The 16,720-nt window shown below is 35.5% G+C and overlaps 1 protein-coding gene across 1 annotated transcript in view; it reads right to left on the reverse strand.

Annotated features, from left to right (window-relative positions):
* Positions 1-1,880: 1,880 nt before the first annotated feature.
* The window catches only part of LOC104512658 (ryanodine receptor 2-like), a gene marked incomplete at both ends in the record, with an annotated part of 51,572 nt that continues 36,732 nt past the window's right edge, over positions 1,881-16,720 (reverse strand). The window contains 8 exons of the mRNA XM_010155718.1: positions 1,881-2,007; positions 3,650-3,762; positions 7,700-7,834; positions 11,587-11,646; positions 12,539-12,709; positions 13,066-13,158; positions 14,769-14,856; positions 15,262-15,502. Coding sequence (XP_010154020.1) covers positions 1,881-2,007; positions 3,650-3,762; positions 7,700-7,834; positions 11,587-11,646; positions 12,539-12,709; positions 13,066-13,158; positions 14,769-14,856; positions 15,262-15,502 — 1,028 coding nt within the window. The remainder of the gene's footprint in view (positions 2,008-3,649; positions 3,763-7,699; positions 7,835-11,586; positions 11,647-12,538; positions 12,710-13,065; positions 13,159-14,768; positions 14,857-15,261; positions 15,503-16,720) is intronic.

Consider the following 16,720-nt stretch of genomic DNA (forward strand, 5'->3'; position numbering starts at 1 on the left):
GAGAGTTTGAGATTCTCAGTATCGAGAAAGAACATACTATGGCATACATCACTGCAGTTTACTGACTACAGAGTGTTAAAGGACAGGAAGTCTTAGATATAGTTTCTGGGCCTACACTGTTCCAGTTTTCTACCTAAAATGTGAATGGTTCCGAAGCTTCAGACAATCCTTCAAGCATACATTAGAGAACCCAAGCCGCCTCCTTTCTCCCCTTCCAGATGAGCTCTGCTACCACAGTCTGGGCTGTGATTCCATCTTGACAGTCCAATAAATCTTAAATTCCTGGGTCAGGTCCACAGAGCTAAACAGTAGAACCTGAGACTCTCACCGTTCCAGGAGAATGCTCTAAAGCAGCAAGAATTTGACATAAATTTACCTAAAAGGCAGATAAGGTTTTTTTGCACTTTTGAATAAAAGGTGTAATACATCTCTCCTTAAGAGAGCGCTGGAGGCACACATGTGAATGCTTGAGGAATTACAAAGGAATGTCTGTAGTCCTTTACTAAAGGATGATATAGCAGTCAATCCAGTCTGTCTCTGTCTTCTCTCAGACAGTTTTCACATAAGCCACCTGCCGACAAGGAGTTCTTAATAAAGTTAGCAAAGATAGGGTTTCACAGAAGAGGTAAGGAGACAACCCTTTATGTCAGAGCGTAACCAAAAGAGCATGCTGGGTTATTTCTTCGCACCTACATACCTGGATATACGTACACACATGCAAAGAGTTATACTATTGCACATTCCATATCCAGACACATATGTGCTCCACCTCTAAACCATCGTGGGTTTTGGCAATGAACCTGAATTATTTAATACATCTGTAGTGTGTTGGGACATACAAAAGCTACCAGTTTAAAAGGTTGTATACAAAGTAAGTATTGGCAGAAGTCTCTTGCTTTTTCACAATGCCTGATCATACAATTAGGATGCCACAAGAAACGAATTCTGAATGTGTGCAGGCAAAACTTAACTTCCATAGTCTGCTTGTGAGGAGTTCATTGCTGCTGATCTTCCTCTAACTACTTTGATCCTTATTTTCAAAATTGTTCACATCTTGCGTAGTTGGTTTTAAGCATAAACTTTGAACAGTAAAAGCAAATTATTGTTTTTTTCTAACAGCAACTTTTCATTTAGCTTCCTCTCTGTATTGCAGAGACCAGGCTCTCCTCACAATAAGACTGATCTCAGACTATGTTCTATTGTCCCTCCCATGGACAGAATCATTTCCTAGTACCTAGCTCTTGCTCAGCCCTCAAAAGAACTACCTTTCTGAGAGACAACTGTAAGGCAAGAGGACACAAGGCTTTACTGAAAATCATTCTGGGGACTTAATAGGCTCAAAACATGGGTCTAACACTTTACTGCTGGGAAAAATCCTCACCTCCCTGACCAGCTATACAAGAGGCTTCTTCTGTGAGACATTCCCAGTGAACACTCTTTTCATGTCTGCTTCTGAGGGACTGAGACTAAGGGACTGAGGGATTAAGACTAGAATTTCTCTACTTTCATATTCTCACTCTTTGACTTAGATGGCTTTAATGTGGGTTATGAAGTCTTCAAATACATAAAGGTTAACTGCAAAGAATGAAGGGAATAGGCTGTTCCCTTTCTTCACAGGGCAGAAGATAACAGCTAGGGGAACGACAGCAACTGCCACGTAATTTAAACAAAAGTTCAAAAAGCTTTATAAAAGCTTACTGAAGCCCTGCGGTAGACTGCCCAAGGGGATTCTGGAATCTCCTCCACTTGTAATTTTTAACACCTGTCAAAGTTACTCGGTGATAGCTTACCCCTTTGGGTCGAGAAAGTTTAGGTGATATCTTATGTACCTCACAGACTTATAATTATTATTATACAAGATGAATATTAATCCATATTACATTCCCATGACCCTTTGCGCCCAGACGTACTGCTAAGTCTTCTATCAGTTTGTCTTCAAAATAGTGTTCTTCTGTTTCAATCCAAGATTTATCATAGCCTTGAAGAAAGAGATTGACAGCTCGGTGCCTAAAAGGGGACATTTAAAATAAAAGCTGTAAACCTTTAAAGAGAAGATTTGATCAATATGAATTTCATTTAGCTTGAAGAACTGTCCATTTCTTACAGCTACCATTTAAAAGGATAGCAAAATTTCTTTCATAAAAGAAATTGCTTATTTCTGCCAAAATCATCTATTTTAAAAAAATGAAGTCTGCACTAAAATGCTCTACTCAAAACTCTGACCCATTAACTTGTGATACTGATATTAAACTTTAATAATAGTGATTTTAGGAACAGATAATAAATAGAATTTTAAAGAACTTTAAAACAGAGCTTAGAAATAAAGTCAATTACTTTGCCACATTCGTGAGTTTTATTTTGAATATAAAATACTTTTATATTGTTTTAATTTAAATATTACGATAACAGCAATAGATAACTTTGGATTGTACTCAAATAATTGTGTTTTCCTAATGTTCAGGATTAGACTTGCATGTCTAAGATAATAAAACCTTTTTCTCCAAACCCCATGAAATGAAATGGATGAGGACACTAGGGGAAAGAGGGTAGGTCAATGATGATGTTTACTGGTTTTTGGGTTTGGGGTTTTTTTTCCTGAGGATTCAATGCAAAATGGACTGCGACAACCATTTCTCCATGAAGAATTTTAACAATTGACTTAATTTTTTAGTGAAAAATTGCTTGTCCCATATACTGAAAAGGAAGAAGCATAATTAAAATATACAGGAACGCAAGTTATGTGCAGGTGACCTACTTGTTAAAGTCAGAACAGCTACAGCTGCAATTATCTCTGTTCTGTTTTCAACTCTCAAGGCAGCCTCATTTCTGGCTAGTATGATCCGCATGCCCTTGTGCTTTCTGGGACATACTTTAAGATTAATCCTACTAACTATGGTAATAGTAATATTATGCATACTTTTGGGAACAACTGAGACTATTATTATGTTGAAAAGACCAGATACAAGTGTTCTGGAAATTATTTTTAGTAATTGCATGAAAAGAATGATGTCTACTTTTTCTGAATGTTCATTCCTTCCAGAATTTCAGGATTCTGAAACTTCTCGTACTATAAATCCCTTTCTCTATTAAAAAGGAAAGAAGAGGAAAAGGAACCACAGAAAAAGGCGTGAAGCACCTAAATTATGTGCATATATTGCTTGTCTAATAGAATGCTCTTCCCAAAATTGTACAAAAAATAGACAAGTTTTCAGATAAACAGTATCAGTTCATTTCCTGCATATAGAGCATTTAGCATCTAATAATAAAGGTAAGTCCGTATTTCCAGAGCTATACTATGGCTTAGGAGGAAATTTATCTCCCAAAATGATATTACAGTGACACAAATACGCTTGTTTCTGCCTTTACTCCTCTGAAATGTGTCTGCTTTTCAGAAAAGAGAAGATACTGGGATGAACAGTTAGAATAACAGCAGGAGGAGAGAACCAGAAAATTAAAATTATACTTTGTGTTATTCTTTTCAGAAGATATAAGAAAGTAATTAGATCTATTAAAAGTAAGTAATATAAAAAGTACATTACCATGCAGTTTATCAGCTACTGGTTTACGTGGTTCACTTTCTTTTGATCTCGCCAAATAGCACTGTATGAACGTAAATGCATTTGTGAAAGACAGCAAATACAGCTCTTACCTTGGCAGATTATACAATGGTGCCATTCTAAAGCAGGCAACTACTGCTCTTTTCCTCTGCTTAGATAGCAGCTTATGCCACACTGCTTTTTTAGACCGCTGAGGATGCTCAACCTGTTACATGAAAAACATGAAAAAAAAAAAAAGCCGTGTGACAAAGTCCTTACTGTGTGGGGACAGAGATAAAAATGGGAGAGAACAGATAAATCAAGAGGAAAGATAACAGATTAATAATACGTGGGAAAAAGTGTTCCAGACACAGTTCAAGTAATCAACCAATTGTAGAATCAGAATTTAGAATATAAAAACAAAAATCTCCCTTTCTTTGTATGGTATAGATATTGCCCTTTTTTAGTTCATCCTACTTCTTAAATCTTTTAGATAGAGTATTATGATAATTGAGGCCATTTCTCAGGTAACCTTAACTTTTAATACAAAGAATCCTCACTCTTTTTATCTTTTATATGTAAATCTTTCCACATTGCCTCAGACAATACAAGGAATAGGAATTCCTTGTATTAGGAATATAGGAATATAGGAATACAAGACAATACAAAGGAATTGTCTTAAATACAATTAATCCTTTATTTGTAGTATTTACTATGACCAGCTACAATGGAAATGAGTTAACTTTAAAAATGAGAGACAGACACTGAGACTTAGTTAGGACTAAATCCCTTCCATGAATCTGCATAGCTAGAATGAACATAAGATATTCCCAAACACTTCATCTACATGTCATTAAATTACAGCTCTGTCTTAAGATGTATTCTCTTTCTATCCTTTATTTGTAGTATTTACTATGACCAGCTACAATGGAAATGAGTTAACTTTAAAAATGAGAGACAGACACTGAGACTTAGTTAGGACTAAATCCCTTCCATGAATCTGCATAGCTAGAATGAACATAAGATATTCCCAAACACTTCATCTACATGTCATTAAATTACAGCTCTGTCTTAAGATGTATTCTCTTTCTGCATCCTGGCTCTATAGTAGCATGAGATGAAATTGGGTGTGTTCCATCCTTATCTTTTGCTCTTTCAATTTCTATTTTTCCATCTTCCATCCTTGTTTCCATCAGAAGAAAATGACTACTGTGGTCCAGAACAGCAACTGCATGCAACATTACATAGCCTGTCTGGATAACTGGGAAGTATGACTACAACCTACACAACTCATAGAGCGTTAAGAGGGGGATGTCTTTTTTTTCATCTTTTTTTTTTGGGAGGGGGGTGGGGCGCGTTGTTTGGTTGGATTTTTCTGTGGTGGTTTTGTTTGTTTCTTTTACAGACAACTGCACTTGTGGAATAATTGCTCCTTTATCTCCCAGCACACACAAAGGAGTCAAGGGAAGTTAGCATCTTGACCATGAAACACTTGGTCATTCTCCCCTGCAATAAAATAGGCCATTTTATTTAAAATATTTAGTGATTATGATAGTTATATAGAATTAATATTCAATCAAAATATTGTTAGCCAAGAGGACTTTTCTAGTTTACTGAAACATGAAAAAATACCCATAGTTAAACAATAAATATTTAACTAAAAGGACTAAAATACTGCCAAGCATTCAGTGAAATGGATAATTAAACTTATAAGGTTAAATGGCGACACTCTAAAACACATTCCTTCCAAAAAATAAAATACAAATGAAAAACATTTGTAAGAAAGAAGACAGAAAAGTGTCCACGGCAAAGATACGCACAGTCATGAAACCAAGTCAGCACTAATAATTTAGAAGTTAGGCAAACCCAAATGTGACGGTTAGGTCATTAGTAGTATCTTCACAAACAACTACAAAACTCTTTATACTTTCCCAAAAGAAATAGCCTCGGCCTACGCAAGCAGATCTCTGAAAATAATAAAACCAAGAAGTTAGCTGTGCATGGAAAGAAAATAGAAAGAATGAACCGATCATTGCCAGTGCAGTAAAGAAAGCATTTAGAGTATGTATATATGGAGAACAGGGCATTTGTGTATGGAAAGCAAAGGATTACTCAAGATTACCATAAAAACAGACCCAGTGCTTACAGTCATTATTTTTCGACATTGAATTACCTGTTTCAGTAACAAAAACACCTGAGCACTTGTCTACAGAAGATAAGTGAAGCTGTGGGGCCAATCTTTAAATAAATAAGTGTAAAGTACCCAGAATAAAAGCAGCCAGCATTTACTTCACTACAAGTCATTAAGTCTGATCAAAAGGTGTGATCAGAAATGTTGATCTGGTATTACAATGGGAATTCGTCCCATTTTATACTATTGCTGGATTCTGTATGCTGTGAGACTGATCTTATGACAGAACATAGAAAACACAAGGATCATACCTTGGGTTTCACTCCCTTGAACAATTTCTCTGAACACAAGCTTAACCAATTTATATACATGATGGTATAGCTACAATGCCAGAAATCAAGGGATCGTATATGCTGTTTGAACTCAAATACAACAGTCTAATGCTGAATTATGCAACACTTGTACATGCTAATCAATTTCCTTTCAGCTCTGTTAACTTTGATAAAACAAGTGTAAAAGATAACACCTTTTGACCCCCATATTTCTAGCTTTCCTTCACTCTACCTTCTTCCTCACAGCCACACAGTACCTTTTCAAATCAACATCCATTCTCCTGTCTGTGTCTCTCTAGTAGGCTGTGATTGCCATGGATTTACTTACACATTCTATCACTTCTTTTTGCTCCACACATATTCATAAACAGGTAAAATAGGCTGCTGAACTTGAAGGAATTCCAAATTAAGGTTGGCAAACTAAATGAAGAAAAGTTGTGTGATGCAACTGACAGGACACAGGTTCCAAAATCTCTGAGAGGCACTTTGAGTATCATTTGCTACACGGGGTATATACATCTACTTTCACACATCTCTCAGATTCCTACTTGACTAAACCAGTGATCTTAACACAACATGGAAACTTCCTGACAGTGAGTCTGACAACCTGTGCCAAGCTTCTGAGTAATGCCAACAAATCTAATGAGGGGGGGGCAAGAGAGCCTTGAATTCTCAAATGTTTGGAGAAAAATAAAACAAAAAACCAACCCATACCCAAACCTGAGTAAATTTTGTATGCAGTCAGTTTATAGCCTATAGTGTAACCAGCAGCATTCATCTCTGCAACTAGGAATACCCTTCCAAGTTAACATGCTGTTTCTCCAGCACATTTTAAAAAAGAAAGCCTAGAAACCACATCACAAGTCTAAAGTGCAAAGTAGCTAACAATTCAGTAAGTAAAATGAGAAAACTAAATATATCAAGTAGCCTTTGATTTGTACCAACATAGGGGTTTTTGAGTTTCAAAATTTAAAGAATTAAAAACTTAAAGATAAGTAAAAGACTCTCATCCCAAGGTGATGAAAAAACCAAAATCAAAACCAACCAACAATCACCTAACTTTCAACATTTATTATTGGTTGACCTATTTCCAGAGACAAGTTTAATCAGAGAGACAAAAGACAAAACTCTATCAATGCTGCTGGAAAGAAAGACACAAAATAAATTACAGAATTTTTAAAATTAAATTTACTGTAGTCCAGGTCACATGGGAAGCTCAGGTATTCATACAAAAAATATTAGACAAAACAATAGAGTTTCATGCCAGATTCTGAAAGAAGTTAAAGCAGTTTTAAGTTTCTTCCTACTTCTGTAATTCAAGAATCTCAAATGGGGAAAAATACCTTGAACAAAGGCATTTTTTCAATTACTAAGTTGTTTTTTACGCACATTTCACAGTCCATGGAAAATTTAGTGATTGCTTCCTGCTAGCTGAAATGTACCAGGAGGAAGCTAAAACACAGGTATCACTTTCTTAGTCCTTTTCCAAATAAATTATTTTTGCAGCTGCTGCAAACACACTGTGTGATCAGTATGACCAAGATACTGGATTACAAAACCCAGGGCAAAACACATTAAAAAAAAAATCAAAAGAAGGAAAAAAGAATATAACATTAAACACAGCAGGTGAAAGAACAAATGAAAGGCTGAATGCTTTTATTTACAATAAGAAGCAATGGAATTGGGAAAATGTGTCTAACCTGTTCCAGGTGAAACAGTACATTAGCTATATCAAGGACCCTTTCCACAGTCTTCTCTGGATCTGAGGAATCTTCAGTCCTGTTTGGTAAGTCTTTGTAAAGTGCCATCTGCCATCTAATGGCGGGATCCTCAAGCTGCAGGAGGAAGATTTCACATGTCACCAAGGCAAAAATGTTTCAAACGTAGGGTCAGACCCTCTAATTAGTACAGAAACTGCTTTAAAGGACAACAGAAGCACTTTATATGGCTAACCCACACCTTTACATGGCTAACCCATACACTGTACGCTACACTGGCTGGGAGAACAAAACTAGAGACAGTTGTGCAATGTTTCCTAAGAGCTTCCAGAGAAGCAAAGTCTAATAATCATGCAAGGAGCAAATGATCATGGGCCAACAAATAGAACTGACACCAGAAATGAATATATTATTTGAGGAAAAGTAATGAATATGAGGTAGACAGACATAACTTTATACAATGATTTTCCAGTTATTAAACCAAACAACAATAAACTTGTTGCTGCACTAGTTGGGATTAGTTTGTTTTCAGTCAGGGAAAGTAGTCAGATTAGTGTTATTTATGTCTAATTCTTTTTAATTTTATTTTTTTTCCAACTGTTACAAAATCCTAATTTTGCTGATTACTAGCTAAAAAAATTAAGTTAATTTATGAATAATGAATTCCAGATGCATCCGCTTATTCGCCTACAAAATTATAAAGAACTGTAAGAAGCAAAATATTTTTCCTTATTTTTCTATTTACATTTCATTTTTTCCATTTCAGTGATCTGTGATTCTCTGTTTTACCATTGGCAATCTTTTTGGTTCACTTAGTCTCTTCAGTGCTTCTGCTAATAAACACTGATGCAACACACTTTGCAACCATTTCTTGCGCCAGTGCCACTGGAGACAAATGCAATGTGAAACCCATTTTATTGAGAGCTGTGGCCAGTGATCAGGTACTGATTGTACCCTTTAGGTTTAAGTCACACTGGCCTGGATTCCTAGACTAGTTAGGAGCCTAAACCCTACAGATTCAATTAGGGCTTAAACTCAACATTTACTTTTCTAAACTGCCTTTGTGGATCCAAATTTCAATTTCTGCCTAAGATGAGACAATAATGCTAATTCAGCTCCACAAAACATCTTATGATACACAGTTTACTGAAGTTTCAGAAATTATTATAAACTTACACAGTCGCTCAATAATAGCTTATTACAACCTAGAAAGTCACAATTGACAGGCATTTCTTCCACCTTTCGGCTTTTCCATTTCTTAACAACTGTCACATCCACAGTCTTTGTGTGAGCATTTGACTGGATCATCATGAATGGATAGTCCACAAAAGACTTTTTAATCACAGATGGAGATGTCTTTTGATCTGAGGACTCCTCACATTCTATCAAGGTACAGCTTTTTTGTATAGGTAGTTTTCTAAGGGTACGAGTAGTTGACATTTCAAGGTGTGAATTAGCATGGCTGGAAGATTTTGGTGACTTGAGCTTCATCCATGTCAAAATGAATTTAAGTTTCGTCATCAATTTCTTGAAATAAAAGGCTCGGTACTGAGTAACAGCATGCAGGCATGCAAGGAAAGGAAAGACAGAAACAGGGTGAAGACAAATGTAGACAAAAGTACACAAATGCATGAAACAGATGCCACAACATTAATAGCTAAAGATTCAGGATGATTCTCAAACAGTTCAGTTTTCCAAACAGAAATCAAGATAAATTACGGTTTAGCTCTAACATAAAGGACAGAACAGGGTGTCTGTGAGAAGAAAAAGTGGCCAGAAAACATGATTTGAAGAACGAACATTGCTATGGTTGGAAGAAAACCAGTCTCTCCAAAAAGTGGTATTTTTCCTCTGAATTGAAAGCCACCTTACACAAACAGCATTTTAACTGAGTTACATATTAATTCATAGCTTTAAATAATAAATTAAATTTAAGACCATTTGACCTACATTGCTTTTACAACTGACTCAGAGAAAATAGGGCAGTGTATGCACATAGCACAATGGCATCATTTTTCTTACCAAGAAACATCATACTCAACTATATCTGAAGTGTACTTGATTCAGACATGATAGTGACTGAATACTAATGACAGCAAAGAATTACAGAATAAATTACACTGTACTTTGTAAATATCTACTGAATTTTAAACATTATACCTTTAAATAATTAAGTTATACACTTAAATTTAATGTGTACTCTAGAATGTCAGTGCTAAATTATTCATGAAAAGATATATTTCAAGTCACTGAGAACAAACTACTTAGCAATAGATAAAAAAAATCATAATAAAGGTAATATACACAATAATAAATTGAAGTTCTGAATTCCTAGAAAAGTTGTATTTTGTCTGTAGTTGAGTGACTGGTTTTCACATACAGGTCAAAACCAGAGCTTTTCAAAGCTAATAAAGCAATATACGTAGATAGCTAAGAAATAAAGCTAGCTACAATAACTATTTGGGGTTTTTTTTAGCTATGTATTATGTGTTTCCCTTCCAGAATCTCATCTTCCACTGGGAAATCATTTTACAGCAAGGAAAAACCAAATTCAGTGCTGAAAATTTCATAATCTGAAAAGCCATCAATGTGTACTTTGGATTAGCTAAGACACTTTCCTTCTTAATTATCAAGACACTGTGAAAATTAACCAATTAAGAACTTTACAGGTGCTTTTATTCTCATGTTTTAAACACAGGTGAGGTGATATGTGGCTGGACAAAACACACTTTTAACTGAAGCAAAGGGAGTTTCTGAAGAGTAAGCACAGGTCAAGGTATGAAGAAGTATCATTACTCCAAGGCCACAAAGTAGCAACACACAGAAATCTCTTAACAGCAGTATGCAGAATGTAACCCTAAAGAAATAAAATAGGAACTGAAGTTGAAGTAGTTAAAAAAAGAGGACAAGTGCTAAAAAGCAGCGTGAAATGCCAGGCCAGATGTACAACTGAACGGCTCACAAAATGACAATATAAACAATACTGAAGATATAGAATAGAAATACCTATCCTCATTGTTAAAAAACCATCACTGTAGTTCACACACAAAATCACAACACACTCAAGGTTTGTATGTTGATGGCATGCACCTCGCTTAAGTACTATTGCTCATTAAGATCTTAATAAATGCTATTTTCTTCCTGTTACTTTGCCTGTGTGGTTTCTTCTGCTCCTCAGTATATAACAATATTTGCTATTTAAGGACAAGCAGTTCAATTTAACCAAATACTTTGTTTTCAAGTGGTAAACTTTTCTATGTGCAATCCCTATAATTTAAAGCTATTGGACTTTTATTTGTAATACTTTATGAAAACACTAATTGTTAGCTTTGCAAAATTATGTATCTTCCTAGAAACCCCAACCTCCACATAATCTTGCTTGACATTGCAGCATTATAGAGAAAACTTTATATAGGAGAAAAATAATCTTCAGATATTATTCAAGAAGAACCATCTCATTACCATATTTTATTGCCATGCACTGAATTGTGCAAAGTAGAGTTTTTTCACTTCACAGAGTATGCCAAAGTGGCAGCTTCCTTTTCCTTTACACTTCAAACTGATACAAAGTAACTTGGAGCATTTTGCAGGTTTTATCCTGAATAACAGATGGTACAGTTTAAAGAGGAATGGTACGTGCTTCCACCTCCAATTTCATAGAATGGAAAGCGTAATTTCATGTTAGTGGTATATATAAATACTAATACACTACAAATTAATATTTAACAACTGACACAAGCAAGTTACTAGACAGAAGAGAAGAAGGAACTACAAGTTATCCTAACAAACAAAGGCAAATTGTCATTATATGGCACCAACAAATGAATTCAAAGAAAGAAAAATCCTATTTAAAACTGCATGTAGATTACCTTGCCCTGGAGATGAAGATTACTGCGGATGATATCTCGTACTTCATCTTCAGTATCTTTCTGTCAACAAATTACAAATCATGTAAATTAGGAATAGAAGGTAATTAAGATAATGTTCATATAAATGTCAACCTTAGGCTTAGTTCAGATGATGAATAAAACTGACAATATGAAAGATTCAGGAAAATCTCAGTGGAAATACATCTTTTTGTGTCAGGCCAGAACTAGCCATAGCCAAGACCACAGGAACACGTTCTGGATGGCATCGATCAAATAGGCCCACAGTAATACACTAAATCGAAGTCTGAATGACTGTTATTAGTATATACATACTTTAACCAATGTTTGACCAAATGAAACCACTGTCATGAACACAGGAATTTTTTTATCCTGACAATATAAGAGAATATAGCCTTGTCTGACTTGATACCTGTTTCTTTTGTAGATCTTTTATCTTTTACACACATTCAGTTCAGCTGTCCAAAGGTCATGTATATGCTGAGTATATGAAGTATCATAGCTTGGGAAAGGAGTATATTCCAAATTACAATCACATTGTTGCACCATGAATTTACTGTTAGAAGAATCACTTTTAGAACAGTTTATCCTTACAGAAATACTTGCATTCACATAAAAGTGATCAAAGGGAAGTTATGATACTGGGTATAGAAGTTAGGAAATATCCAGTTCTTATTTGCATTTCGAAATTCAAGCTTCAGAAAATATAACTGATGATTTAGAAAATAAGTATGTCCAAATTGAAATGCTTTATGCCCTGAAAATGAGAACAATATGTAGATTACTATACCATAGTCACCCACTGTGCCTTTATATAACAGAATTATAGTCTTGATTATTCGTGTCATGCTGTAAGACAGTATGGGCGTAAAAATTCAAAGAATTTCATTAGTAAAATATTTCTACCTTTTAGAAGTGCTAAAAGAGCCCCTACCATGCTGAATCGATTTTTGGCCAGTGCAATTAGCTCTTGGTCTCCAGGAGCACAAATATTTAGGCCAATGGGAAGCAATCTCTTCAGTGCTGCCACAATGAGAGAGGTCTGCATGGAGTACCGGTCACCTTTTCGCTTCATCTTCTTCCTCTCCTGATCAGAAACTGCTGCCTGCAGCATAAAGGAAAGCAAAAAAAAAAAAAAAAACACCTTAAAAATCCAATTTTAAATAAAAGAATTGCACTACAGACTTTGCACTTGTCTCTGGTTTGATAGTTTCCTTACTACTTATACATCTGCATCCCTATCCTACCACACTGCCATTATATCACTGCCAATATTTTGCACCAATATCTTGAAAGTTCACTGTGTTTCTCAAGCTTCTATCTTTTGATTTGCAGCCCAGTGTTTTCAATAGTTATCATTTAAAAAAAAAAAAAAAGGGGGGTGGGGGGAATGTGCTTCTCTGGATGTCTCCTGTTTTCTTCCCCTCTGCAAAGAGAAATATATTAAAATCTTTACCCTACCTTTGACATCTTAGATTTGGTGTCACTGATAAGGAAAGACATGTTGTTGATTTCATTTTGTACCACAAAGTTCTGTTCTTCCCTTTTGAAATTCTGGAAATATACAGAAGATTGCAGTTTAAATTAAAGCACTTATGATATACGAGAAATCTACCTAAACAAACCTTAAACAAAAACATAAACTGGAAAACAAGAACATAAAATTTAACTGGAAATCTGTGAAATCAACAAGATAAGCACAGAAAAAGGTAATGGATGATCAGTAATGGCCTTGAATTCCAGCTTTACTGGCATAGCTCATGAGGTTGTGTGTTTGGGGTCGTCTTCTATGTTAGAGAGAAAGAAATGTTTCTCTGGCTATGAAACAGCTATCTAACCCCTCCTCAAATTCAATATAAACATATTATCTGTTTTCCTTTACTAGTAAATCATCCATTCCATTTTTTTCCAATTATAAATCCAACTATATTCAGATGCACAAGAAACTTAAAATAAAAAGAGTGAACATATGAATACAAAAGTAATTTGATGATCCAGTACCTATCTACTGTGTAGATATCTAGTTTCTATCTAGTTTCTGTGCACAGTGATGTTTATAATAAATCTTACAGTCAAACTCAAGTACCAATACACAAGTAACATGGCATATTGCTTCCAAAACTTGACAGAGTTGAAGTTATGGCAGAAAATAAATTTAGTATAGATAACAGTCCATAGAGAGACCCAATGCCTGGACACAAGTAGTCTCTTCTGGGTTTGGTTTTTTTTTTTCCCCTTCTTTTTTGTTCCAGTATTCAAATGAATCATGTTTTATTTTCATTTAAGCACTATCAGTGATGGTGCCTAATTAGGTCTTAATGCAGACCTCTTGGTTCTTGCATATAAACCACAGGAATCAGACTTGAGAAACAAGGATAAATTTTGTAAAAGTGGAATCAAGAAGAAACCGTTAACTGGTAAAATTTATTAAATATGAAACAGTATCTTCTAGGAAAAATAATTTCATTTTGAGAATTACATATATATTTGCTACTTCCTTGCTCTTAGGGCACTAACTGACTTTCCTTTTTCCAATCCAGCTACAGACCTAGGTATAATAATTGAATTATAAAATTCCAATTTTTATTAAAGAAATACAAATCTACACTGCAACACCAAATTAAGCAACTGTAAATACAGCTGTGCATCTCCTCCAGGATACCCTTGTGCCATAGTTCTGTTGAAGACCTTTCCATGTGATTTTAATCACAACTCTGCCTAGAGGTTCAAGCAGACAAACTGTACAGTTTAGGAAAATGCACTTTAAAGAGACAACCACTACTAATTTAGTAGGGACACATCCTGGTTATAAAAAGGCTTTGGGCGTGAAAAATAACTGAGGGGGGGATAAAATGTAAGGACACCAGCCTCAATGAGCTTAATATGTATTTAAAACAAAAAAAAAAATCACACAAAAACCACAATAAAAAAACCAGAATTTATGTGAAAAATACCTACAATCAGTGTTATCATCCTAAAAAACACCCATCAACTTCCTTAACGACTCAGGCATGTCAAAAGTATCAGAAAACTGAAAGGCATTAATATCTTCCCATCTGCAGTTTCACTTCTGACATTGTGTTTTCCCAAATACAATCACTAAACAATTGACCTGCCCTCTAAGAAACCTAATTAAAACAAGTATTTACCAAGGAATTACTTACATGAGACTTTGACCAGTAAATGAAGACCTCAGCCACCATGCGGAACAATTCTTCCGCTTCAGGGTTGGGCACTTTAAGCCATTTTGCCCTAAAGTTTGATAGAAGGGTGGAAATGCACATGATCCTCACTTCATGCTTTGAAATCAGTTTTCAACATTTTACAAGGATACAAGCAAACAAACCAAGCATGCATGCTTTTAATCCTTTCTGGTAGCAGCGGCTTTTTGATGTCCGATTTCAAACCCCTTAAAATCCTTTTACGTTAATCCTAGGTCTAATTCAACAGATTTGGATGGCACTTTTTTATTGGTTTTCTTCTGAAAAAGATCCCAACTGCTTCTAAAAGTCATAAAGCATCAGCTTGAGCAACTGCAAGGCTGACAGCTAAGTAAAAGCTACTTTAATTCAGTGCTAAGTATATCAAGGGATAAGAGATGGTGTCAATAAACAGGAAGATTTTACGAGATTCAGTGGCCTATTCCTCTCCACATACCTGTTATAGTCCACAAATCTAATCAACAAAGGGTAGAAGGCATAGAGGTCCCGTGCCAAAGTGGTGAACTCATCTAGGATGAGCAGTTCAGCCTCCGACATGTCACCTCTGCCTTCTGCTCTTAGATGTTCTTCATCCGATACAACCACTGCTGCTTTTTTCTTTAGCTTATCCATCAGTGGCAGGAAGTGTGTCTTTAGGAGCTGTGGCTTCGCTTTGCTTATGATGGGCTGGGAAAACACTATTTAAGGCAATGAATATTATAATATATACCTGGCCACAAAATATAAATAAAAGCTTTTACCTTTCCCCTCTTTCTTGGATCCTGTTTCTAGGCTACAGAGTAAAATCCTGCCCCCATTGAAATCAGCAGAAGTTTTGCCAAGAATTAAATGTGGTCAGGATTTCATGAAGTAAATTCGTTTTGTCACTATGAGCTCAACAGACTAGGCTTGCAAGATCGTAAAATGTGAAATGCCTCTTTACTGGTACTCTGTCAACAGGTTGGTATTTGACAATTTTATTGAGTAATGTAGTTGCTTAATGGTACGTATGGGTGGATAGCTACATAGCGCACACAATTATTCTCTGCCACTGGCTCCTCTTCTGAACCTTGCTTTTTAGCCTGAGTGAAATACAACTGGAAAGCATGCTATAGTTATTTGCAAACCTACGAAACAGGCTGCCTGTATTTCTTACACACATTAGGACACTGGACGGCTTGTGTGTAGACAGAAATGAAACTAATTCAAGCATCCATCAACCAGCCATTTGAGACTTGTTAGCACAAGCTTTTTGCAAATCTACTCATAAAAATGAACACATAAATTAGCACTTCATCTGGGCCCATTAGTCAAAAACCATTTGTAACATATCCACTAGATTACGAAGAATTTTAGGCAGTTACCACTTATCCTTAGAGTGCATTATATTACTAACACTCAAAAGACTAGGAATCCAGACTGCTGCCATGAATGAAGTTACTATTACAATAAGTAATCAAAAGTCGTAAGAAAGCCTAGTTAAAAAACTGAATCCACAACAGTGATTTTTTCCTTACAGGTTGTAAGACTGAGAAATAAACTGGTTTAAAATAAATTTTAACGTGTTATCACAATGAAGTTCATGTAGGTATTATTAAAATGCCATATGCATTTCCACGTTTCATTGTGACAGAATTGTTAGCTATAGAGCCTCAAAACTGTATATATATATATAGCTAACTGTCCCTGCCCAGGGCAGGGGGGTTGGAACTAGATGATCTTTAAGGTCCCTTCCAACCCAAACCATTCTATGATTCTAAAACAGTATTTTACCAATCCAGCACTCACAAAGAATAGCAAGGGACTGTGTAATGACTGTAATGGAAACTTGCTATCTAATGAAAACAGGCTAAATAACCATAGTTCTTTAATTCAATGCAACGCAAAATGCATATGTGTATATTCTGGGGGAAAAA

The sequence above is a fragment of the Eurypyga helias genome, unplaced genomic scaffold (assembly GCF_000690775.1).
Source record: "Eurypyga helias isolate BGI_N326 unplaced genomic scaffold, ASM69077v1 scaffold14437, whole genome shotgun sequence".
In the NCBI taxonomy this organism is placed as follows: Eukaryota; Metazoa; Chordata; class Aves; order Eurypygiformes; family Eurypygidae; genus Eurypyga; species Eurypyga helias.